Below are 24,869 nucleotides of genomic sequence, written 5' to 3' on the forward strand. Positions count from 1 at the left end.
CGTTACCGTCCCCAGGCGGTCCCGCAGGGCTGCGGCAACAGGCGCCCGCAGCGCCCGCGGCACCGCCCGCCGGCAGGGGGCGACTCTGAGCGCGCTCGGGCGGGTTTCACGGGTCAGCACCGCACCTTTCCAGCCGAGACCAGCCGCGAAAGGCCAGAGCTGCTGCTCATAGGCCAGACATATGGAATCAATTTAAGCGTCTGGCAAACACCTTCACCAAAATATGCTGAAAATTCTGCTGTTGAAAGTAGCTCAGCGAGCCAAGTCCGGTATCCCAGCTGAACCACGCGCTCCATGGGTTCCATTCTGTATTTGCAGCTAGAACTACACGTCTGGAATGCACCCCACGTCTCCCCTGGCGCAGCACGGTCGCACGGCGCTCGGAGCGCAGCGCGCTGCCGCTGCCGGAGCGGCACCGCGGGTCAGCCCCCTCCGCCCCCCCCGCCCCCCCCGCGGGCGCGGGGCTCCGGCCGCCGGGCAGCAGGGGGCGCTGCCGCCAGCCGCAGCGGCGGGCCCAGCGCGCGGCCGGAAGCGGAAGGGGCCGGTGGTGCGGCGCGTGGTGCCGGTCGCGCGGCGGGAGGCGCTGGAGCTGCGGGCCCGGCCCGGCGGGGCCATGGCGGGGACGGAGGCGGCCCCGGAGGCGGCCCCGGAGGCGGTGACGGAGGCGGCCCGCGGCGCTCAGGGCCCGGCCGAGGAGGGCGCGGAGCTGGCGGCCGTGATCGGCGCCACTGTGCCCACCGGGTTCGAGCTGACGGCGGCCGCCGAGGTGCAGGAGAAGCTGGGCTCGGCCTCCCGGGTCAGCAGGGACCGGGGCAAGATCTACTTCGAGGTGCCGGCCGGGGCGCTGCCGCAGGTCCGTGCGCGCTCCGCGCTCCCCCGTCACCCCGGGCGGGATCGGGGGCCCGGCCGCGCCGGTTCCGAGGCGTTCGCGTGAGAAGCCGGTGGGGGCGGCGGCCGCGGTCTCGAGCCGCTGTGGCTGCGCGGGCGACCCCGGAGCCGCCGCCTCGACGGAGCGAACCGCGGCGCAGCGGCGCGGCCCCTGAGCGCGGGCCGAGGTGCCCGGCCGTGGTTCCCGCAGGCGCGGCCCGCTCCGCTCCGCTCCGCTCCGTGACGCCGCGGCCTCCCGTGTCTTGCAGGTGCACCGCCTCAGGTCCGTGGATAACCTGTTCGTGGTTGTTCAGGAGTTCAAAGACTATCAATTTAAAGAGAGCAAGGTGAGCTTCTTCTCGTTTTGCGATCAGTTCTGGGTTCTGGAGTGGGTTTTTAGTTTAAGACTGGTTTCAGAAAGTATTCTGGTTTATGAACAAGGTTGTTCTGTGTTATTGGTGATACTGTCCCCGTTCCTGTGTGCTGGCTTGTCAGTGAAGCGCGGCTGCGTTGTCCGACACAATTTCTGCGGTTGCTGGCGTTGCCCCGGCGGTCTCGGGTGAGAGCCGGTACCATGCCCACAGGTCACACTCAGGACAGTAAAGTGTCACTTTGGTCACTTCATTTAGTGTCATCTGTTTATTTGACAAGATAAATGATGAAATACAATGAGTCCTGTGACTTAAAGTGCAATTCACTCTATTTATGGAAAAAAATTCACAAAAAACTGTAAGCTTTGCTTAAACCTGCAGTGGGTTACGTGTATAGGAAGCTAATTGGAGAGACTTAAGAAAGGGATAGCTTTTAAAGGGGGGGAGTGACTTCAACGCACAACATTTTTGTGTTTTAAAGGAAGATGCCCTAAAGGATTTGGAAGAGTTGGTTAAAAAGCTGCCTTGGACTGATCCGTTGAAAGTGTGGGAGCTGAACAACAGCTTGAAAAAGAAAAAGACAAAACGCAAAAAGCATCATCTGCAGAGAGCAGCGAGCAAAGAGAAACAGAATGAGGAAGGAGCAGCTCCCAGAGACATCGATGCAGAGGAGGACGGTGCCCCAGAGCCCACCAGCGGGCAGGACACCGAGGAGGCGGCGGGGCAGGCACCCCAAAACGGGGAGGAGGAGGAGAACGAGCAGTCGGATGCTAGAGACGAGTCGCAGGCGGGTTCCGGGAGCGAGGCCAAGGTGGGCGAAGGGGACGTGAAGGTGCTCAAGTTCCGCGTGACGTGCAATCGCGCGGGGGACAAGCACAGCTTCACGTCCAACGAGGCTGCGAGGGACTTCGGCGGGGCCGTGCAGGAGCACTTCCAGTGGAAAGCCGACATGACCAACTTTGACGTGGAGGTACGGTGCTGTGTCTGCTGTAAAACCCCGGGGCGTAGGGATCTCCACGGTGCCTGCAGAAGGTGACTCTGGAACTAAGGATCGGTAGTGCTGAAGGCACGGCCAGCTCAGGAGCCGTCATTTCCCTGGTGCACTGCGTGTCCTCAGAGCCCAGCGCTGGCGCTCAGTGAGCTGCTGTGTCCCCTGCAGACACCCGTGTCTGCTGGGTTAACCGCCGCGCTGCCCCACAGGGCTGAGCTGGAGCTCAGCAGCTTCTCCCTCTCCCTCCCCACAGCAGAAGCTCTGGTGCCCAGTGCTGCCCCTCTGTAACATTTGGTCCCACGCACACTTAAGTGTATTGTGGGTGTGCAGTGCTTTACTGGTACCTCATTAAGTCTTTGCTTGATCCATTGTTTTGTTTCAGCGTGAGCTAACAGATGATTTTCCATCTAGAAGCTGTCATGTTGTGGTGGAGGGGCACACAAAGGGTTAACGTGAACTGTCCAGGGTTTATTTCCTGTCTCAGGGAAAGCAGAGATTTGGGAGGACATCCAGCACTCCTGGTCCACCCACAGTGCGGGGCCTGTGCTTCCGAGGGGCAGAAAACCTGAAGGTTTTCTTGCAGCTCTAGTAAGGGCTGTCCCGTAATCATGTTTTCACCCTCCAAGTGTCAGTGGTGGAGCGGACCAGGAGTGTCATTTTTATTGCTGCTTTGCAGCTGCTTCCCTGTGACTTGCAGGACTTACCCTGTGCTCCCCCTGCTTACACACCAGAGCTTGTTAAAACCAGCAGAGTGGTTATAGCACTGTTTGAAGTCTTGTGCAGAAGGTTCTGTGTGAAAGAGAAAATGCTCGTTCTCATTCTGTGCGAAGGAAAACACGTGGACGCTCTCCTGAATTTTGCCCGCTCTTGCCGTTACAAGTGGTGCATTGCCTTTCTTCCAAGAATGCTCTCTTGTATGTATTTCCTGGGTTTTAAATTGCCATCTAAGATTCTCATAAATCTTTACCAGGCGTGCTATGGAAAACCTCCGTTACTGCTGAAACTCAGTTCAAGTTCGTTTTTCTTTAGGTTCTTCTGAATATTCACAACAATGAAGTAGTTGTGGGCATCGCATTAACTGAAGAGAGTCTTCACAGAAGAAACATTACACATTTTGGACCCACGACTCTCCGTTCAACTCTGGCCTATGGCATGCTTAGGTCAGCGCCATCCCCTGCTGTTATCTTATTCTCAGTTGTTAAGTTGTTTTGTTTCCAAGTTAGATCCTTTATCCCCTCACTGCTTCCTCAAAAGCCATTTCTGTTAATTCTTAAAAACAGAAAAAGACAAAATAGAAAAGAGAATAGTTGCTGAAGTAGTGGGCTGTGCATGTAACAGTGGATGATTTCCAGCGTAGCAAACATTTGCTGTGATCCATTAGCCAGTTCTCAAAATACTGTATCACATCCTCAAATGTATTTCACTGTATTGCTGCTTATAAAATGCTGGTTAACACATGGAAATAACAACCACAAAGCAGCCGTTTTGTTAGAAGGGTGGAATCGAAGTGATTAAGATAGTTCCGTTTTCCTTCCTTGCAGAAGTCCACGTTTTTGGCGTTTTCTCACCATGCCTTTGTTCCTCAGGCTCTGCGACCCGCAGCCGACAGATATCATCGTGGATCCCATGTGCGGCACAGGCGCCATACCGATCGAGGTGACTCTGCCTTTCTTTTTACCTTAAAAAACTTGATGGTATCTGCAACTGGGTAATACAGGTAAGTTTGCTGGGAAATAACTGAACAGCCAACTCCAAAAGTATCTCACCAACTCTTAAACAGGTACAAATTTACTTTCTGTAAATGACCTCATTGTCCTTCCAGAGCTGTAGCAGGAAGAAACTAAATCCAGAAGTATTTTGAGCCTTTGTGGTGCATAATAGCTACAGCAGATACCTGTTACAGAATGGAACAGTTATTTCATCCCCTTCCGGTTGCTCTGTTGCAGCCTGTCGTGTTTGCGTGGTGTGGTTCTTGTGTTGGTTTTGTTTCACATGAAGCAAGGTCGATGCTGGCGTTGGTTACTGTCAATATTTCTCCACAGGGAGCTACAGAATGGCCCAGCTGCTACCACATCGCTGGCGATAACAACCCGCAGGCTGTGAAGAGAGCAGCAAACAACATCTGTTCTCTGCTAAAGAAGAACGAGAATAAGGAAAGGTGGGAAGAGTTCAAGTGATTTTGTTTTCCTGAAGTATTGTATGTAAAGAAGTAATTTTGCAGTGGTGCATTTGACTATCTTTGTATTTTCCTATTTATTGTTTTGCTGACATTATAGACGTCCTCAATTGAAAAGCGTTCTCAGTAACCGTGTGTGAGGTAAACGTCTTTGCCTTGCAGCAGCGCTTCCTCGGGCATACCCTTAGACATCATCCAGTGGGACATCTGCAGCCTGCCCCTGCGCTCCGGCTCTGTGGACATCATCGTGACCGACATGCCGTTCGGGAAGAGGTGAGCGATGCTGGAAGAGCCGCTGCGCTTCGCCAGCGTTAGGGCTCTCTCTAGTTACTTAACTGGCCTGGTTAAGAGGTATTGATGTACTCTGTTAAAAATGCAGGTTGAAATCAGTAGCAAATGTGGTCGCGAATGAGTTAACCCATGTCTGAAAGACCCGCAAGAGTTAACTGTTTGTCAGCGATCAGAAAGGGGATCTTAATGTATTTTGCAGGATAGGGTCAAAGAAGAAGAACTGGGATCTGTACCCCGCCTGCCTGCTGGAGATGGGGCGGATCTGCGCGCCAGGGACCGGCCGCGCCGTGCTGCTCACGCAGGACAAGAAGTGCTTCGCCAAGGTGGGTCTGAGCGAGCACGTGTGTGCACAGGAAATACAGTGAGGAAAAACGGCAAGCTGACTTCATTAGGGAAGATGATCTATTTTTAGAGCAATAATTAGTAACATTTAAACACAGTTTTGGACCTGAAGAGTCATTTGACACTCTCATCAGATGTGATTTAGAATAATCAGCAATAATTTCTAAAGCAAATTTTCTTGTCTTACCGTGAAGCCGTCACCGCTCTCTGGCTGCTTTTTGGGTTGTAGGCCTTGTCGCGAATGGGACACATCTGGCGCAAAGCTCAGACCGTTTGGGTGAACGTCGGGGGGCTTCATGCTGCTGTGTATCTCCTGAAACGCACCTGGGAGAGGGCGGAGGAAAAGAGATCGTTCTGGTAACCGTGGAGGGGACGAGACACCCCCAGACCTGTTGGAGAGCAGCCTGGTACAGCAGACACCCGAGAGCAACGTCTGTCAGTTCCCACGGGAGGAAACCAAACAGCTTGTGTAGAAATTGTGTAAAATAAATATTAAACAAGGGATCAACTTCAGAGCTGCCAGTTGTACTGTGTTCTGAAACCTCTTTACTTAAATCGCCTCTTTCCTCCCTGCCACTCAAACCCAAATTCAGTGGTGAGTCAGTAACACGTTCCTTTGCCCAGGGCTTCTCTACCATGGCCATTGTTTGCTTCACTTAAATCTTCTTCTGCTTGTAGTAGAAAACACGTTCAGGCAGCTTTGGAGGTAGCAATGAATTTATTTCCCAAACCGTGGAAGTTGTACGTGGATCTTAAAATGACTAATGGGACTACGAAAACTGTCGTCTGGAAGGGTTTGGAGGCACTATCTTTTTTAATATGGGATTTTTCCAAATTGAAGTTTTCTAATTGATACCATCACTCAAATGTAAACTAAGATTATAAGCCCGAATCTGCTTTTCATGGTCTGATAAGCAAATGCCAATTAGCAGTTACTGTTTTTCTTACCTGTTACTTCAACTTAGTGCTAATTAATAGTAAATGTCTAATCCGTATGTTCTTGTACCGCTGCCGTGGGTGGGGGACACACACAGCCTTAGCAAACAGTCTGTAGCTACTATATGAGAACAGAGATACTTTTAGCAGTTATATTTAAAAGTTGATGTTTCCAATGTCTACTGTGGACATATCAAGGTGGCAATATGTTTAAATTTATTATTAGGTGATTTAACTGCTGTAGTTATGCCCACTATTTACAGAAGTGTATTACCTGTTGGATAACTGGAAGTTGCAAATGTTTTTTCTGCTGTAAGTGTTCTGTGGTTTCTCAGGCCTCTGACTCTTTGCCCAGCAGAGCCTGGAGACACTGGTTACCAGTTTGCCGTTTTCATCCAAGTGTATTGATGCGAAGTACATGTAAGTGTTGAGAGGCCAATTAACAAGTATTAAAGTTTTAGAAGTTTTGCAAAGGGGAGCAGTGTGCATTGTGTTCTTTTGTGGTCCCTGCCCAGTGGAGGACAGCGCAGCCCTTTCTTTACCACGCAGCTGTCTTTCCGGGTGAAATAGCGCCCAGGGGGTCTGCTCGGCGTGCTCCCACGCTCGTGGTTTCCATGACGACGTCAAGGTGATGCCACAGTTCTGCGCCACTGAACTGCAGCTTCGCTGGGGATATTGCATTCTTAAAATGCATTAATGCCTCCGTGGTGTTCGTGACATTTCGTTTTAAAGGAAAGCCAGGCACAGTAACACCGTAAGACCCTCTAGAGAGCATTTCGGCGTATTTTCTCCCGCCCGCCGGGCCGGAGCGGCTGCCGGGCAGAGCGCGCCCGCACGCACCGCGCGTGCGCCAGGGGCGGGGCACCGGCGCAGGCTCCGCCCCCCGTGAGGTGCCGCCCCCTGGCGCATGCGCGCGGCTGCGCCACCGGGAGCGGCCGGGGATGGCGCCGCCGGGGCCGGGCCCGGAGGGGGCCGGCGGGCCCTGCCTGCGCTCCGTGCACTCGCGGGAGCAGTCCCGGGTCGTCTTCAACAACCGCAGCCCCCGCTCCGTCCTCCCCGTCTGGGTGGACTTCGAGGGCAAGCCGTGCTCCTACCCGGTGCTGCAGCCGCGCACCGGGCGCTTCATGCACAGCTACCGGGGTGGGTGCGGCCGCGGCGGGCGGGGCGGCGGCTGCCGGGGGTGCCGGCTGCCCGGGGTGCCGGCCGAGTGAGCGGGGCCTGCCCGGGCCTGCCCGCCGGGCCGTGAGACGCTGCCCGTGGGGGCGCGGGCCTGCAGCCCCGGCAGCGGCGGGGACTGCCCGGGAGCGGCCTGTGCTCCGGTACCGGCTGTACCGCTGAGCGGGGACCGCCCGGGAGCGGCCTGTGCTCGGTACCGGCTGTACCGCTGAGCGGGGACTGCCCGGGAGCGGCCTGTGCTCGGTACCGGCTGTACCGCTGAGCGGGGACCGCCCGGGAGCGGCCTGTGCTCGGTACCGGCTGTACCGCTCGGCGGGGACCGCCCGGGAGCGGCCTGTGCTCGGTACCGGCTGTACCGCTCAGCGGGGACCGCCCGGGAGCGGCCTGTGCTCGGTACCGGCTGTACCGCTCGGCGGGGACTGCCCGGGAGCGGCCTGTGCTCGGTACCGGCTGTACCGCTCAGCGGGGACCGCCCGGGAGCGGCCTGTGCTCGGTACCGGCTGTACCGCTCGGCGGGGACTGCCCGGGAGCGGCCTGTGCTCGGTACCGGCTGTACCGCTCGGCGGGGACCGCCCGGGAGCGGCCTGTGCTCGGTACCGGCTGTACCGCTCGGCGGGGACCGCCCGGGAGCGGCCTGTGCTCGGTACCGGCTGTACCGCTCGGCGGGGACCGCCCGGGAGCGGCCTGTGCTCGGTACCGGGCCGATGGCTCCGGAGGTGCCCGCTGCCCTCTGCGCCGCGGGGCGGCATCCCTTGGTGATCGTGGCTGCTGAAGAGCCGCTCGGTTCCTCACGGGTGCCCCAATGCCGCGGGTCAACCCGCAGGGTAACTGCGGCGTGTCCCCTTCTCTGCAGGTCACCTGTGGCTGTTCCGGGACGCGGGGACCAACGACAGGCTCCTGGTCAACAAGCAGGAGCTGTTTGTGGCGGCTCCCAACGTGAGCACGGCAGACATCACGCTGCCAGGTGAGCGGGACCGCGGGGAACTGGGCAGGTTGTGCTTGGTCTCTTTGGACTTTGGTGTAAGGGCCTGGTGAGGAATCAAGTACTCAGATAATCAAATCTGCCTCCAAAATAGTCAGCGCTGCTGAGTGTTTCTAGTGAGAACCGTGTCATTGCACAGGTTGGTCAGAGCTATTGACAGCTCTCTCGTGTAAAGATGCCTCTGATGGGTTTTGTAGGGTGCATCACAACGGGAAACAAAGTTCTTTTTCTAGTGAGTGCAGAGTGTTGTGAATAACGTGCTGCGTGTCCTGTTTGGCGTTTGTGTGCTTGGGGAAGCAGCGGCTGTGCTGGAGGCAGCTGGTAACGAGGTGCGTTTGTGTTTAACCGCAGTGTTCACCCTGAAGGAGAGGTGTCTGCAGGTCGTGCGCAGCCTGGTCAAACCGGTGGACTACAGGAAACTGGACATTGTTCGATCCTTATACGAAGAGCTCGAAGATCATCCTGACATTAGGAAGGATCTTGAGCGGCTGTCTCTGGAGAGAAGTGAAACACTGAGGAACGGAATTCTGGAATAACATGATTCCTCACTCCAGGCTCTTTAAATAGCAAATCACTGGGTTTGAGCAGGGACAGTCACCATGAAACATGCCAGGAACCCCTGCCTGTGTTTTAAGTTCTGAAACATAAACCCCGTTAAACTGTAGAAAGCTTTCTGTGCTGCTCAGTGAGATCCCGGAGCCTGCACAGACGCACTCCGGGCTCCGATGGCTCCGTTCTGTTCCTCGACACGCTGCGAACTGGTGGCGCTGGAGCCCTTGTGTAAGCGCAGCTCAGTGATGCTTTATGTGGGCTATCTCAGAACACGGCATAGGGACACAGGTCATCTCTGTGGAGAATGTGCCTACAGATGAACTTTCTTTTATTAGAAAGTAAATTACACCAAGAATCAATTGAATCCAGACTGTAACGATTGTAAGTGGCAGACCAACACCAGTTTTGCTTGAATAATTTGGTTTTGATGCAATTTCCCTCTCTGACACTTAGCCTAGATTTGCCTGTGAATCATGAAGGGGGCTGTTCACTGTTTAGCAGGTGATTTCTGTAGCCTACATTTCTTCCCAGTTACACATTCTGAGAAACACAGTGTGAAACTGAGAATTTCAATGCATTCTGTAAGTATGAAATGTCTCTCCTTTTTGTGGACTTGTTTTTCTTACATATTTGAAGTGTATGAATTGATCTTTGTAATAAAAATGTGAATCCATGGTAATGTTTTGACTCTAATTGTGTCAGGTAACTGCAGACAACTGTGCCCGCGTTCCTGCAACGCTCCCGAGAGCTGTAGATCAGTAGCAGGTACTTTTCTAGTGCCGTGTTGGTCACTGCTAGTGGATCAGTTCTGGCATTCCCGAACGTGAGCAGACAGAACAGCATGCTTGCGTATCCGTGACTTGCCAAAACCAGACACGGAAACTGCCTCGTGGTTTCCTCACTCATAGGAGTATCCTGTCTTTGCTTAACTTGTAGTTCCATCCACTGAATTCCAAGGCACCTGAAATCCTGGGCTGGAGCAGCTCCCGTCGGACAGCAGTCAGTTGTGGATGCTTTCTGTTCATTCGCTAGATAACAAAGAAAATTCTGCTTCCATTTGGCAGATGAAGTCGAGTTTTCCAAAGTTATGCAAGAAGTCTGGGAGAGGAAGGGGCGGAACAGAAAGTGTGGTGTAGACCCTGTTCGCACAGCTGCCTCCTCTTCCTCCCACAGATGTTTTCTTGCAATGTGGATACATTTGCTTGTGATACGAATTCTGTAACTACTTCACTAATTTTAGGTCTGACATCTAAGTGTTGATTTTCCTGCTGACAAATCATGAAATACCTTTTTTTTTCTTTCCATACATCAGGTTTAAAAACTTAGCAACTTCCTCTGCAAGATGAGAAGCGCTCCGAAACACATCTCACAAACAGGTGACAAGGGTTTGTCTTTGCAGACCACTGAGTCGCACCTGATGCTCTTGCCGCAGCCTGACAGAACCGCTACAGGCCTTGCTGGTTCTGTGTTATCTTGTAGCCAAGGCGGCAGTGTTTGTCAGCGTGTTCCGTAACACCTTCACTTGGCTCGGGAATCAAATTGCCAAATGCCCAGCAGACCCCCCCTGGCCTAGCTCAGCAGTAACATCAGCCCAGCTGGGTATCTTATTTTTTGTATTATACTTAGAGGCATTCTGGCATAAAACCAATTTGATTACATATTGTTTCTCATTGGAATGCAATAGCTCATGATATTTCTCATATTATTTGGTCCATTCCTCAGCCAAACCCGCGTCTTGAGTCTTTACTCAGAGTGCGAGGCGCTGGCAGATGTCAGGAGGTAAGGGCCATAAAAGCCCGTTTGCTTAGAATTGTTATAGCAGGTGCATAAAAACTATACTTTGAATTTTGGATCATGAAACAACTTGTATTGACAAAATATGTTAAAAATGAGCAACAAAACTGTGTGTTACAGATGGGTAACCTCTGCAGCAACGCTCAATGTGCAGGGAAGTGTATTTCTTCCGGAGTGCTCCCTGGGGTCAGAATGCAAGAAGAGAGAAAGCCTGCGCTGGTTCCAAGACGTGGCCACTGGGAAATGGAGCCTCCTCCGAGTTACTCAGGCCAGTAACGAGGGAAAGTGGCACTTACTTGTGACACGTCACTACAAATCCGGGTGATTGTCAGCGCTGTCTGGTTTGGCGCCCGGGAGCACAGGAGCTGGGCGGTCAGGCCCCAGCTCAGGCTGGCTCGGCACAGCTGCCGAAAGGGGCTGCTCACAGCCCACGGTGAAAAACACCAGAGAAATAACAAGTTCTGCAGAAATTCGCTTCTGAAACATTCTCGATCCCCAGCTGTGCTGTGCCCGGTGCGGCGGGGAGCATATTGGTGGCTTTTGGGGGGATCTGTAGCCATGGCGTGAACAAAGTTGCAGCTGCGTGGGCACCTCTGGCTCTGCCAGCACCTCTGGCACTGCGGGCACCGCTGGCTCTGCTGGCACCGCTGGCTTTGCCGGCACCGCGCTGACCCACACACATCTGGCCTTGTCTGGAAGCAGCTGTTGCACAGCCTGCTGGGAATACCAGCTGTGCGTAACATGCAGGAAAAGCACCTTTCACCTCCATCGTGTGACACTTGTGATGTGGCAACCCGGCTGGAGCAATAGGTGCTCATGGCGAGGAAAATCTGATTTGCATTTGGGGCTTGACGTCAGGCGGAGCAGGAAGAGCGGAGTGCGGTCTGACCCTGCCAAGAACCGCGGGGCTCCTTCCGCAGGACGGCGGCGAGCGGGCCGGGGTGGGGACGGGCTGCCAAGGCCGGCCCCTCTGAGAAGAGGAAGCTTTAGGAGAAAATCAGCCCAGCACAGAGAGCGGAGGAGGCAGAGCCTGCCGAGCGTCACTGCCTGCAGCCGCAGCGCGGCCCTCGGCGGGCACCATGCGTGGCCGCTGCTGATGGCCGCGGCAGGGACAACGGGCGCTCCGGAGCGGGACTGCGAGGCCATGACCCTGCAGCGGCCGCCCCTGGCCCCTCGCGGGGCCTCGGCCCCGGCGCTGTACGTGCACAGCATGCCGGCCTGGGTGCTGGAGGATTTCTGCCGCAAGATGGACTGCCTCAGCGACTACGACTGGATGCGGTTTGGTGAGGGGCCGGCGCTCCCCGGGGCGGTGGGTGGCGATGGGGCACACGGTGGCAGTGTGGCCAGGACAGGCGGGCAAGGGGCACAAGGTTCAGGTGAAGTTTGGGTGAGTTTCGGACGAGGTTCAGCCAAGGTACGCGGCCATCCCGGGCAGGGCCTCTGGCCGAGCCGTCCCGCGGCGCTCAGCAGGGCCCTTCTCCAGACAGGGAGTCCGGCGTGGCCGTGGTTTGGGACGGAGCGGAACCGCTGATGAGCAGCTGGAATTGCGGGTTCTGCGTTCCCGGGGCGCTCCGGCTGCCTCCCCTCGCTCTCCACAGCTTTCGTGCTCTCCTCGGTTTGCGCTTCGTCCTCTGCTGCCCGCTCGCCTGTTTCACAGCATTCCTCACGGCTGCTTAGATGTTCTACTTTTTCTTTCCTCCGTGTGTATTCCGTCATACCTACTGCCCGTTTTCCTCTGTCCTGGCCCAGAAAATGTACTCCCTGAGATTTTTATTCTTTTTTTTCTGCATTCCCATCCAAACAATTCTAACCTGGATCGCACGCAGGAGTCGGGACAAATCATGGGGTCAGCTTTAACACTGTATCTCCCGCTCTTAAAAATAGCCATGTTTCACCCACAGGTTTATCTGGCTGTAAATAACACCCAGGTGACTCAGTTACTGTTTGCCTCACCATAACATTGGTATTTAGCAAAGCAGACAGGAGCGCAGCCTCACTACTGACTTTGTTGCCTATTTTGGGAGAATGGCACCAGGAATTTATTCTGAATTTATTTTGGTACAAACTATTAAGGCGAGGGAAGATTATGGGGAAAATAAGCTGAAAAGTGTGACTGGGTTTTCTTTCTGAGTCTCTGATATAACAACATTTGTTCCAGAATAGTCAAAGGAAGAAAAGGAATATCTTACTTTAAGAGCTGAATCTTCTTCGTGTCCACATAGCTGGTTGATTGTGATCCTTCCTTTTGAAAGTGTGCAAGCTAGAAAGCAAAGTGTGCCCGTGCCTTAGCTTGCCCTGCTTGCCCTTGTTTGGTTTTGTGGTCCGTAAACAGAAATATCGGTTGTCTCCCACCAGCCTCCTACGTGATAACTGATCAAACAGAGCTACGGAAAATCAAGTGCCTGGAGAAGACGGGGATCAGCATCACGCGGGAGCTGATGTGGTGGTGGGGAGTGAGGCTGGCGACGGTGCCGCAGCTGCTGGACCTGCTGCAGGGGCTGCAGCTCTACTGCGCGGCCCAGGTCATCCTGGACTGTGAGTACCTGCGCTGCCCGCAGCGCCGGCCCGGGGCTCTGCTGCCAGCCCAGGGCCCGGGTCCAACCTTCCTCCACTGATTCTTATTTCCTACTCTGTCACATAAAATCTGTGGTGGGATCGAAGAGGTGACATAGAGGAGGAATCGCTGGTCCCTCTTGTTTTTCCGTGAAATTTTGTCTTGATACTCTAATTTCAACAAACTCAGAGTAGAAAAGCCTGCAATCAGTTTTGCCCATTTTGGCATCACCCCTGTGCAGCCTTTTGATTCAGCAGATCCACTTTGTGACTGAGTTAACTCTCGGCGCTCAGCTTCGGAGACTGTAACAATTCTCACTCCTCGTTCCTCAGCAAAGCAAACAAAGCGACAGGAAAGTGAACTCAAGTCTGTTTCCATTTGTACGGCAGTGGTCCAACGCTTACTTCAGTCTCAGGGCCTGTTGGGTGTCAGACACAGCTCATCCCAGTTTGCTCTGTGCCTGTTGGGTGTTGGACACAGCTGGTCCCAGTTTTTGGGTGTTCTCAGTGTAACCTACCACACCTTAACTCCCATCAGTTCCAGCCCTTGCGTTCTCTCCCTGGCAGAGCGCGCTCTGGGACCCACCTTTGTTTACAGCTGCTTATTACCGTGTATTCCTTTACAGAATCCATTGACATTTCTGTAATCCCACTTTATACATCATGATTTCATTAAAAAACCCCCACATTCTCCTTCTGAGAAACACAAGAACTGAGATAGAAAAATTACTGAATGTTTCTGCTGCTCCACAATAGCAGCAACAACTTTCCCTGTAATTTCTGTCTGTCATGGAAAAGGCCGGTTTGTTCAGTTAGGTGTGATGCTTCTTCTTTCCACGTGGGTTAATTCTGACATTTTCACAAAAGCTGAGTTCAAAGAGCTTAGAAAAATCGCTTGTTAAACAACTGAAATGCTGTTGCTTTCACCCCAAGGCAGGGGCTTTTCTCTTCTCTTCCCAGACCGTGAGCAGATTTCAGGCTGAATTAGTTCAGCCCGTTGCGGTGGTGAATCACACCAAGAGACGCCCTGCAGTGATCTCAGAGCCGTTGCTGGCCCAGCACAGGCACAGCACCGCGCGGGGCCTCAGACGAGCCCCCGGAAGCCCCAGGGCTGGTCTCTGGTCACCCAACACGGCTCTGGGTCTGATCCTCAGAGGCAGAATTTGAAAGCCCCACACAACATTCTTACACAAGAACCAAGTAAGGTTTGTCTCCCTGATTACGTAAAATGCAAAGAACCGGGCTTCCAATCCAAGAGCAGCCTCCAGCAACACTGTCATTAAAAATAAATATACAGCGGAGACAAACAGCACTGCACAGAAAAATTAATCATCCTTCTGTTTGTATGACTGGTTTTAAATGGAATGCAAATACCGCTGTAGCTTGTGCAACACGCAGCCGGTTCGGCACAGGTGGAGACTGCGCACTGGCCTCGGGCTTCTGTGAGTTACCTTTTTGTTTTCAGCTATCTCAAAAACACCTTTGAGACTTTTTGAACTTCACTTTTAGTCATGTTTCTGGATGGTCAATATCTACTTTTGTCCCAGATCAATTCAAATGCAATAATTTGCAAAACTACCATGAAATGATCTTTCTAAAAACCTTCTTACAGTTGTCTTTTGTATGGAGGTCCACATCAAACCTTCGTGTTCATGGAAGTGGCAGAAGCGTGGGTTATTTTGTTGTTCTGCCATGTGGAAGCAGTTTGATTTTTCTGGAATTAACCCAACACGGGCATTCCACTGTGTGCTCACTCACTCACAAGCAGAAGTGATTTCTAGAAGGATCTTTTCAGGTTTAGACAAATCTTAGAAGTCTTTACCCTCAATTTCTGCTTTTTTATCTATATCTAAGATACTTACTCTGGTGATTCCTCTTGGGCAGATGCAGATAATCCATTGCTTGTTCTGTTGGGCGCCTCAGAAAACGAAGTGGTCCTTCCATCAGCACCGTTCTGTTGGTTCTGATGTGAGGGCATCAGCCGCACACACGGGCAGATGTTCTGCTGGCAGGTCACTCCCAGGAGAGTTCTGCCTCCCTTCATCAATTCTCGTATTACTCTAGTCCCACTTCTGCATGTCCATAATCATCTTTTTTTGCTTATGTGAGTTCTTCAGCTTCAGTGGTGACCTGTTTGATGTGCAGGAAGTTGCAAAATTCATGAAAAACCCTGAAAAATAGGTCAAAAGAGGGAAGTGATTCAAATTTGAGAGACTTCAAGGTTAATGTACAGGGGGAAAGAACTGCAGAACAGAGGGACCATCAGTTTTGCCTGAAGTCCTGCAGACCGTTCAATAGCTAATTTTAAAACCTATACAATTTGGGATTTTATAGAATCCTGACAGTAATGAAGAAACATATGTGATTTTTCTGAGTTTCAGTTTGAAGACCTATTTTCATTCAAACCTGCATTCATAGGTGACACTCATTTTTAATAGTAGTTAATGTCATTGATGTGGTCTGAATTTAAATACCAATAATGTTCAGGCAATTTAACAATAAATTGCTTGGGTGTTCATTTTAATGTTCGTGTTAATGTACAGTCTGTTTTCCTGGCTGGGACTGTTTCCTGATAACTGATCAGAGTCGGACTCTGTTTTCCCTGGTAACTTTTCTCTTTCTTTCCTCTGAAGGGACATCAGCTTGTAACATCACCGTCAGCAGCTCTGAGAAAGAAGAGCTGGTAGCACCGCCTAAGCAGGAGAACACACCTGTACCTGCCCCAGAAAACAAACCGAGAGAGAGAGAAAAAGAGAGAAGCGTGATGCCGTCACCAGACTCTTCACATCCCGGAGTGTCACCCGCAGGTAGGAAGGAAAGCGAGAGGTTCTGAATTTGCTTTGTCATTGAAAGGACCGTATGGGCGAGACTGCTCCTCATCGGCTTTCAGCAGAGCCCTCTGCCCGGGCCGGGGGGCTGAGCCCAGGACCCCCACGAGAGCATCTGAGCAGCAGAATGTGGCCCCAGCCCTGTGTCCCCACACCAGGACAGCCCTGTGTCCTCACACCAGGACAGCTCTGTGTCCCCACACCAGGACAGCTCTGTGTCCCCACACCAGGACAGCTCTGTGTCCCCACACCAGGACAGCTCTGTGTCCTCACACCAGGACAGCTCTGTGTCCCCACACCAGGACAGCTCTGTGTCCCCAGCCAGGACAGCTCTGTGTCCCCACACCAGGACAGCCCTGTGTCCTCACACCAGGACAGCCCTGTGTCCTCACACCAGGACAGCCCTGTGTCCCCACACCAGGACAGCTCTGTGTCCCCAGCCAGGACAGCTCTGTGTCCCCACACCAGGACAGCTCTGTGTCCTCACACCAGGACAGCTCTGTGTCCCCACACCAGGACAGCCCTGTGTCCTCACACCAGGACAGCTCTGTGTCCCCACACCAGGACAGCTCTGTGTCCCCACACCAGGACAGCCCTGTGTCCTCACACCAGGACAGCCCTGTGTCCCCACACCAGGACAGCCCTGTGTCCCCACACCAGGACAGCTCTGTGTCCCCACACCAGGACAGCCCTGTGTCCTCACACCAGGACAGCTCTGTGTCCTCACACCAGGACAGCCCTGTGTCCCCACACCAGGACAGCTCTGTGTCCCCACACCAGGACAGCCCTGTGTCCTCACACCAGGACAGCCCTGTGTCCCCACACCAGGACAGCCCTGTGTCCCCACACCAGGACAGCTCTGTGTCCCCACACCAGGACAGCTCTGTGTCCTCACACCAGGACAGCTCTGTGTCCCCACACCAGGACAGCTCTGTGTCCTCACACCAGGACAGCTCTGTGTCCCCACACCAGGACAGCCCTGTGTCCCCACACCAGGACAGCCCTGTGTCCCCACACCAGGACAGCCCTGTGTCCCCACACCAGGACAGCTCTGTGTCCCCACACCAGGACAGCCCTGTGTCCTCACACCAGGACAGCTCTGTGTCCTCACACCAGGACAGCTCTGTGTCCCCACACCAGGACAGCCCTGTGTCCTCACACCAGGACAGCCCTGTGTCCCCAGCCAGGACAGCCCTGTGTCCTCACACCAGGACAGCTCTGTGTCCCCAGCCAGGACAGCCCTGTGTCCCCAGCAGGGCTGGGGAGATCCGTGCAGTCATCTTGCAAAGAGGAACTGGGAAAGTAGCTCCCCATCTTCACACAGGATTTCACATCTTGAGAGCTCGTCACAGTTTATCCCTGGTTAGGAAATTCAACAAAATACCCCAGGCCTCCATAATTAGTCACAGGCCGTGGGATTATAAAAATAGTGTGTATTGTCAACGCTGTTATTTCAGCTCCAGGTGCTGTTTCCGAAGGAGCCTTGTATTCGCTCCCTTCTCCACCACCTCCCCCAAGAGACCTTTTGACATCCTTGCAGTCAAACCCTCCTGTCTCATCAAGTGTGAAGGTAAATCCCTTTAGTATTCAGTGATGAAAATTGTCTTTATGTGATTCTGTGCTTTTTTCAATTCAAGTTTATCCTTCTACTTGTATAAAATATAGATCTAGTGAAAAAGTGGGGCTTGATTACAATTTGTTTGGACTGAATGTAATACTAATGCATCAGCTAGATTGCTTACCATTTACATCACTTTCTTTGCCAGTGAAGGACCACTGAGGGAAAAAATTAACACTCTTGCATACTGCATAGCTCAGCATGGGTAACATGCCCACAGCAGCAATCATTTAGAAGGAATTTCCTGTAGAGGTTTTACAGAGGATGTACCGTTTCTGGTGTGATGGTAGGACAGCGCAATATGCACCGCTGCCCAGGCAGAATAGCACACTTCTTTTAGTTTGATTTTATGCCTGAAATGTGGTGTCTGCTCCAAACTGGGCTGGTGTTGAATTTACGTCAGGCCCAGGGTCCCGTGTAGCTGACAGTTTACAATCTCCAAGGATGGAGGTTCCGTCGCTGCTCCGAGCCCGTTCCAGTGCTCAGCCATCGCACTGGGCAAGGTTTTCTCCTGCTCCCAACCATTTCAGCACAGTCTCCTGTTGCTCTCTTGTCTCTGAGATGGTCGTCTGGCCAGATCCGTCCTGGGGTTCCCAGAGCCCTGCTCAGATCCATGTGTGCACTCTGCTCTCACCACGGGGCTGCCCCAGCATGTTTGCTTTTGTTTATTTAGTTAGAGGTCTTGTTTCGTTTTAAAGATGGTGTTTTTAGACTTTAAACTCTTCCAAAATAACACGGTTGAAGAGTACCAGCCAGAAGAGAAGATTGCCACAAAGAATGCAGTTGTTTCAGAGTTTCGAGGGAGTTGTTTTGTTGTCTCAAGTCTGGAGCACATTAAGGTTGTGAAAGCTGCATGAGCAGGTTACAGTGGAGCTGTAATAACAGTTGGCATTAGGACTTGCCACACTGGAAGCAAAAAATATTGTGCAACCAATGCCAGATGCTTCAGAAGTAGATGTGAAGTTCCTACCAGAACATAAACACACCATGAGGGACCCTACTTTCTGAGCCAGTTGTTTCTTATTATACAGCCAAGCCATAAAGATTAATGTATTTTGTAACTTAAACTGTCATTGCTCCATATAAATATGTGGAGTTTTAAACAAAATTGAGTCTGTTTCCTGGGAAAGGTGGAAATGCAAATTGGTGACTGTGTTCAAATCTCTTTTACTATGCAAAATCTTTACATCAGCAAAACTCATCAAGACAGATATTACAAAGGGAAAGCCTAATGAGTGGTTGCACAGTACCTTTTGCAATTTCTTTCAACAATCACAGTGATTGCTTAAATCATGGAAAAGAAAATATGCCACCTGAAAGAAGGAAAGAGCAAATGAATTTTCCTGACATCTAAACTTGTCTCTTCTACAAATGTGTAGCCGTGCAGCTCTTTTGCGCCTCAGCAGGAAACAAGGACGGATCTCCCCAGCGGGAGCCTCCTGTGGACCCACGGGGAAGTCACCGCTGCCACCAACGGCTTCAGCGACAAGAGCAGGATTTGTGAGGGCACTTTTGCGGATGTCTACAAGGGTCAGAGGAACAACACAGTGTATGTCATCAAAAGACTGAAAGAGGCAAGTACTGCACCTTTTCCTTTTCTTTGGAGGGGTATGTTATTAGTATCTCTTGAGCATCAGCAGTTGTTTACTATTGTCTGGGCAAGGAACCAGAATGGCTACACAAGAGGAGAGGCAAAAAGGAAAAGGTGTACAGTGAGTACACCTGGATTTAGCAAACACATACCCGAGAGACTGGACTCATGTGAGTAGTTTTATTAACTATATCCATGGAGTAGCTTGCAATGTAGCTACCTGCAGTGATGACTGGATCAGAGGTATCTTTACACTGGTTTTTGTTCTAATTTTCAACTAATTGTTGCCTTTGACGCAAAGTTACCATCAGTGATACTTGCTTATTTTCTAAAGTTGCTTGTCATCTAGAGACTAAAGGATCTGTATAAATGCAACATCTTAATCATCACTGTTGACATTCTGTTGCATGTTTTCATTTTTCAGATGGAATGCACAAGCCCAAATTCCACACAGAGATTCTTTCACACAGAAGTACAGATTTGCTTTCGGTAAGCGGCTGGCTTTCCACGCAGCCTGTGCGTATCCTGCCCGTGGGCCGTTGTCCGTGTGTCCGGTTCAGGAGGGCTGTGTCTGTGTGCTGGGCACTGGGCGGGCTGGGGACGGGCTGTGCCACTGGATGCTGCGGGTCCCTGCTGAGCACACGCAGCCGCTCTGCCCGTCCCGGAGCTGGGGAAGCCACGTCTGCTGGAGCTCTGAATGCCCTGCCTGCTCAGTGCCCCTCTCCTTGCTCCTGCTGTCCTGCTCAGGTGCCTTCAGTTGAGGAGTTTATTCCAGCTCAGGAATGTATTTTTCTGTGTTGCTCTTCTTCCATTTGCAAATCCTTGTTATCTGTGCCTGCAGGTGCTGTCACGTCAACATTTTGCAGCTGCTGGGTTTCTCAGTAGAAACTGGATTGCACTGTCTGATATATCCATACCTACCTAATGGATCCCTGCAAAACAAACTTCAGTGTCAAGTAAGCAAATAATCTGGGTCTATTATCTATCTCTGATTACAAGTCCTGTCCTGTTACTGGATGAAAAGCAACTTTATCTCTTTGAATTCTGAGAAACAGTAAAAAAAGAAGTGCCCAAATCTCTTGACTGCAAGTAGCAGAAAGGCTGCAGCTCTCTTCCAGTTTTCCTACTGCAAAGCAGATCAAGTCAACAGGAAGTTTCTGCTGTGCAGCCCTTAGTTTTTTAAAGTAATAAGGAATCTGCAAAATGTGTCTACTCGTAATATTTAATGGGACTTGGGAATATGTTTCTGTAGAATCCATCATCATATTCATTGGCATAATGTGCTATGAAGATTTACGAGGGCTCAAGAGGGAGCAGTTTGAGATGCTGATGCCGACTGAAAGAGCATTTGTGGAGGAGATAGCAGGGCAGAGAAACATCAGAAAAGCAATGAGCAAACGCAGCGTGAGGCCTCAGTGATTGCCAGGACGTGGTGCTGTGGACAAGCGTGGTCCTTGCTGGATCCATATCTCACTGTGTCCTGGCAGGAAAAGTGTTCAGCACAGTATATAAGAACAGGTTCCTTCCTTGGCCTAGAAATCATCAGCTTCTGCCTTGGACCAAACTTTACATTTAGGTCAGGAGGAGTTTGGATTGGGACTAAAACTAAGTTTTTGGTTTTCAAAACTTCCAATGCCTTACAGCTTTATATTTTATCAAATGCCTTCTTTGCAGGATGACTCTGCTCCGCTGACTTGGGAGATGCGAATGAGCATTTCCATAGGTCTCATCCGAGCTGTAGAGTATTTACATAACTTTGGAATCCTTCACGGGAATATCAAAAGGTAAGGGGTTTGGTTACCTGGTAATTCCGGGATTTCTTTAACAATAATGCCTGAAAGTTTACGCACTTTTGAAATCCATTTGCAGTATCTTTCTGCTGTCTCTTGCTCTATGGGGTGTTTTCCTTTTTAATGTTTAACCTTTCTCTTCTCTAAATGATGGAAGTGTATTCTTTTAAAGTCATTTTTTGAGTGCTTGTCCTTCCCCCTCTCCCATTCTACCAGTCTTTATCCTTTCATTCACACACAGCAGGCCAAATGCTGGAAACTTTCAGCACTTAATTTTAAAGGTGTAAATCTGTAATTCTTTACCTCAAGTTCAAGTAATTACTTGACCAATGTTGTTTTTTGTCTTTCTGTATCACAGCTCAAATATCTTGCTGGATGAAAACTTTACACCAAAGCTTGGACATTCAGGTCTGCGATTGCATTCTGCTGATAAAAAATCAGAATGTGCTGTGATGAAAACCAAAGTCCTGCAGGCTTCTCTGACCTACCTGCCGGAAGATTTTGTCAGACATGGGCAGCTGACAGCAAAAGTTGATGTATTCAGCTGTGGTGTGGTACGTTGCCTTTCCTCCATGTGCTGTTGCAGTCTTTGGTGCCTCTGCACAGGAAACTGGATGTAAGGAGCAATTGTACCTAACTATAAAATATAGAGCTGGCTCTGGAGGCAGATCTGACGTGTCACAAGGATTGCCTAGATCTGGTGGTGTTAAGCTATCTGAAGTAACACTATACTTCCAAGACGCCCTGGCAGTTCAGCATCTCTTTCATTACAAAACACATTTTAAAAAATGGAATTAATTCTGAACAAATTTATCTTTCAAATATACTTTCTAGGTCTTAGCAGAGATACTGACAGGGATTAAGGCATTGGACGAAGGAAGACACCCTATGTATCTGGTAAGAAAAAGCAGGAATAATGAACACCAAAACAAGTGAATGGAGTTGCTGTCATAAAATGAATTTTCATTTGATATAAATACAGTTTGGTATTTGCAGTCTGCTGTACACATCCTGAGGAAGGGATGTTTAGAAGCCATATCCTGGTTCCATTAACATCAATAGCCTACCTGCCTTTAGACAGAAGCAGAATAGTATATATTCCTGTTTTATCTACTACATTCATGAGTGCTGGCCCGATTCTATTAGAAGATACTCCAGAATAACTGGTGTTTAAACACGTGCTTCTTTGAGAGAGAAGGCTTTGTGCTGAAATGCTGCTGCATGTTTCTGTGTGCCAGAAGGAGGTGTTATGAGCCAAACCGAATGGGGAAACCTGGGCAGGCGGCAACTGCACTTGCTCACCATCCTGTTTAGCAGGCGTGTATGTATTGTGCAGCTGGCTGGAATTTCCACCCTGGCCGATTTGCCCAAGCTGTGATCAGAACCACACAGGCTCCTCTCACGGGGAACCAGAGCTGCCAGGCCCTTAGCCCCACGCTGGGCACAGCAGCCTGGCGGTGCTCCTGCCGGGCTGTGCGCCTTCTGCGCTGTCCCGTGTGAGCCTTTGAGGGGAAAACAACAGTACCCTCACTTACTATTTCCAGGCAATTCAGCAATGTTCAAATGGGTTCAGAAAATAAAGGATCTGAGGTTTCTGACGCATTTAACAAACGTTTGAAAAGTCCTGTGCTAGAATGCTGCTACATACAGTGCTGCTTATTTTTTAATTCTTATAAATGGGCCTAAGCTTTGAAGAGCTGGGTCTGCTGTAGTGAATTTGAGGTTCGACACATGCAGAGAAAACCTTTGGCCTTTGCTCTCCTCTGAAGACAAACATTTCTGTCAGTTTCATGAATACAGATTCTTAAAGCTTTTAGGTCTATAAAACAGCCATTAAGGAGCAATAATAACAAATATAGGGCAAGACTCATATTCTGACGGATTCAGATAGAAATAAATGTTTGTGTTAATTTTGTATTCACTAATGCATCTCCTTCCTTTGAACAGAAAGATATGATTGCTGATGAAATTCAAACAGCGAAAGAAAGCTCATACTCCAAAGTCAAAGGTGTTGAAAAGCTGGCTGCCAAGGAAATATGCTCTAAATATCTAGACAGGAACGCAGGACACTTGCTGGAGGAGGTTGCTATTGATTTTGCCTCGGCCATCTGTTTTTGTCTGAGAAAGAAGAATTCAGGCATAGCAGAGGTAATATTTTAAATACACGAGCAAGACTTTAGTCTTCTTGACAGCAAGGTCTAAAGCTAGAACCTTCATGCCTTGCTTATTTTTGAGAGTGTCGACGTGTGAGAACATGTGTAAGCAGGTCTATGGGAATTATTCTGCATTCACAGATTTTGTTGTTAAAAACAGGTGCTTGAAATTATGGAAATGGCTGAAAATAAATTAAGAGAGCATTACATCTGTGGAAGCAGCATTTCTAGCTTCTCCATGAACACTCCAGAAGAAACTGATGACGAGACAGCCAGTGTCAGCACAGCCATGCCTTCTGCAGGGGAGAGCAGAGGGGCCAGCGCGCAGGCAGCGGTGCCGAGCAGTGCCGCCCCGCGCACGGCGCTGCTGGGGGCCCCGGCGCCCCACACGGACTGCGGACAGCTGTCCAGGGTCCCCTGTGAGTCCGATGAGTCAACCAGCTTTATCTGGAACCCTTCAGACAGATCTACAGATGAGCTACCTGGCAGCAGCTGTAACAACTCCGAAAACACGGCAGCCTCCGATTACAGGATCAAGCAGGAGAAACCTGCACACGGACTCCAGGAAAGGAACGCGGCATGTGCCAAACGTGAGGACGTCTTGGCAGCGGCGGCTGCTGCACAGAGCACCTTGCAGCAAACCGACGCACAGCTTGACTCTTCGTGCTCCTCACAAGGTAAGTCTGGACAAACCTGCAGGGCACACCCAGAACATTGAAAAGCACAGCAGGGACTAATCTCTCTCTTCTCCAGAGTTGCTTACGTTCTTTTTCCTACTTCTAAACACATTTCAGTAAATCTTTTCTCCTTGGTTATGATTTTACCAATAAACCTAGAAAATGTTTTCTGGTTTTCTAGCATATTTTTAAAGTTTGTTGTTGTGGTTTTGTTGTTGTTGTGTTTTGCCTGGTTTTGATTTTAAAGTTGTCTGTTCCTTCAACAATAGATGGATTTTTTTTCTCAATATTTGGGCTTTTTTGTTTTTCAGCAGTAGCCAGAGAGACATCTTGGAAAATAAAGATAAATGATAAAAAAAAGAAGCTCATGGAAAATATTTTGCTGTATGAAGAAGACAAATTAAACAGTTCTGAACTTTTTGAATCATAAATTGGATGGATTTATTAGCAGTGGCCAGCTCAGAAGAAGAAATAAGGACTTTCTCTTCATTAAAAGACGGTAAAAGTGTGCCTTTCATGTAAGGTTAGGTAGCAGATTTGGATCAGAAACATTACCCCTGACTGAAGAAAGCAAAAGTGACGACACTGAGAAGAAACAGAAAATCTCTGTTCCAAAGCAGACCAAAGCACAGTGCTGCCCTGTGAACAGAAACGCCTTCTTCCTTTTCATCTGCAATGTGACAAGCTATGGCAAACACAAGCAATGGCCAAAATCATTTCTGATCCCTTTGCAGTGTATTTCAGAAAGCATTTACACGGAATGGATGTCTTCTTACAACCATAGTCCCAGCAGTTACAGGGCAAGCGCTGATCCGCGATCCAGGAGCAACACCCTTCGTGGTTTCCCATTGTGCACCAGCAGGCGGAAATCTCCAGAGCCCGGAGGAGGTTTCAGTTTTCAAATGAATCTATCCCAGCCCATTGAATCTTGGTCCAACCCACGGCTCTACCAGAAAGGGGGATTCTTATAGAAGTTCTCAGATGTGTTCTGCATGACTCAACCTCAGTTTGAATGGCACTGAACGTGCTGGAAAGAAAGAATTTCAGCCACATTAGTTTACTCTATGAGCTGCTCTCCTCCACATGTACATATGACATCCCTTGAAGTCTAACATTTACCTTTTGCTGTCAGAGCTCTAAGACAGTGTTTAATTCTTTGTAAGAGTATTTTTGGAAGTTAT

At 50.5% G+C, this 24,869-nt stretch overlaps 3 protein-coding genes across 4 annotated transcripts; all 3 read left to right on the forward strand.

Moving 5' to 3' along the window:
• The first annotated feature begins 411 nt into the window (after positions 1 to 411).
• On the forward strand, positions 412 to 6,449 carry THUMPD3 (THUMP domain 3 tRNA guanosine methyltransferase). 2 transcript variants are annotated; one of them, XM_080350815.1, is made up of 9 exons: positions 412 to 853; positions 1,137 to 1,214; positions 1,720 to 2,208; positions 3,259 to 3,389; positions 3,816 to 3,885; positions 4,272 to 4,387; positions 4,568 to 4,678; positions 4,896 to 5,019; positions 5,268 to 6,449. In XM_080350815.1, exons 1-9 carry the CDS (start codon positions 614 to 616, stop codon positions 5,397 to 5,399), a joined length of 1,491 nt encoding a protein of 496 aa, XP_080206941.1. In that variant the 5' UTR covers positions 412 to 613; the 3' UTR covers positions 5,400 to 6,449. The 2 variants fall into 2 exon arrangements, with proteins under 2 accessions (XP_080206941.1, XP_080206942.1); XM_080350816.1 differs by having other exon boundaries at positions 4,571 to 4,678.
• A 443-nt stretch (positions 6,450 to 6,892) lies between these two features.
• VHL (von Hippel-Lindau tumor suppressor) lies at positions 6,893 to 9,481 on the forward strand. Its single transcript, XM_080350418.1, has 3 exons — positions 6,893 to 7,114; positions 8,004 to 8,114; positions 8,484 to 9,481. Exons 1-3 carry the CDS (start codon positions 6,916 to 6,918, stop codon positions 8,666 to 8,668), a joined length of 495 nt encoding a protein of 164 aa, XP_080206544.1. The 5' UTR covers positions 6,893 to 6,915; the 3' UTR covers positions 8,669 to 9,481.
• Positions 9,482 to 11,622: 2,141 nt separating this feature from the next.
• IRAK2 (interleukin 1 receptor associated kinase 2) lies at positions 11,623 to 24,380 on the forward strand (the record flags this gene model as incomplete). The annotated part of the gene is made up of 13 exons (XM_080350195.1): positions 11,623 to 11,761; positions 12,834 to 13,013; positions 15,665 to 15,838; positions 17,317 to 17,429; positions 18,857 to 19,051; positions 19,493 to 19,557; positions 19,910 to 20,024; positions 20,743 to 20,852; positions 21,217 to 21,412; positions 21,693 to 21,755; positions 22,806 to 23,006; positions 23,172 to 23,688; positions 24,000 to 24,380. 13 exons carry the CDS (start codon positions 11,623 to 11,625, stop codon positions 24,116 to 24,118), a joined length of 2,187 nt encoding a protein of 728 aa, XP_080206321.1. The 3' UTR covers positions 24,119 to 24,380.
• Positions 24,381 to 24,869: the final 489 nt, after the last annotated feature.

This window comes from Nesoenas mayeri (assembly GCF_963082525.1).
Source record: "Nesoenas mayeri genome assembly, chromosome: 10".
In the NCBI taxonomy this organism is placed as follows: domain Eukaryota; kingdom Metazoa; phylum Chordata; class Aves; order Columbiformes; family Columbidae; genus Nesoenas; species Nesoenas mayeri.

Coding starts and splice junctions, on each gene's coding strand:
- VHL (XM_080350418.1), top strand. CDS start 6,916: ATGGCGCCGCCGGGGCCGGGCCCGGAGGGGGCCGGCGGGCCCTGCCTG. Junction 7,115..8,003: donor CTTCATGCACAGCTACCGGG/GTGGGTGCGGCC, acceptor CCTTCTCTGCAG/GTCACCTGTGGCTGTTCCGG. Junction 8,115..8,483: donor GGCAGACATCACGCTGCCAG/GTGAGCGGGACC, acceptor GTTTAACCGCAG/TGTTCACCCTGAAGGAGAGG.
- THUMPD3 (XM_080350815.1), top strand. CDS start 614: ATGGCGGGGACGGAGGCGGCCCCGGAGGCGGCCCCGGAGGCGGTGACG. Junction 3,390..3,815: donor CTGGCCTATGGCATGCTTAG/GTCAGCGCCATC, acceptor TTTGTTCCTCAG/GCTCTGCGACCCGCAGCCGA. Junction 3,886..4,271: donor CAGGCGCCATACCGATCGAG/GTGACTCTGCCT, acceptor ATTTCTCCACAG/GGAGCTACAGAATGGCCCAG.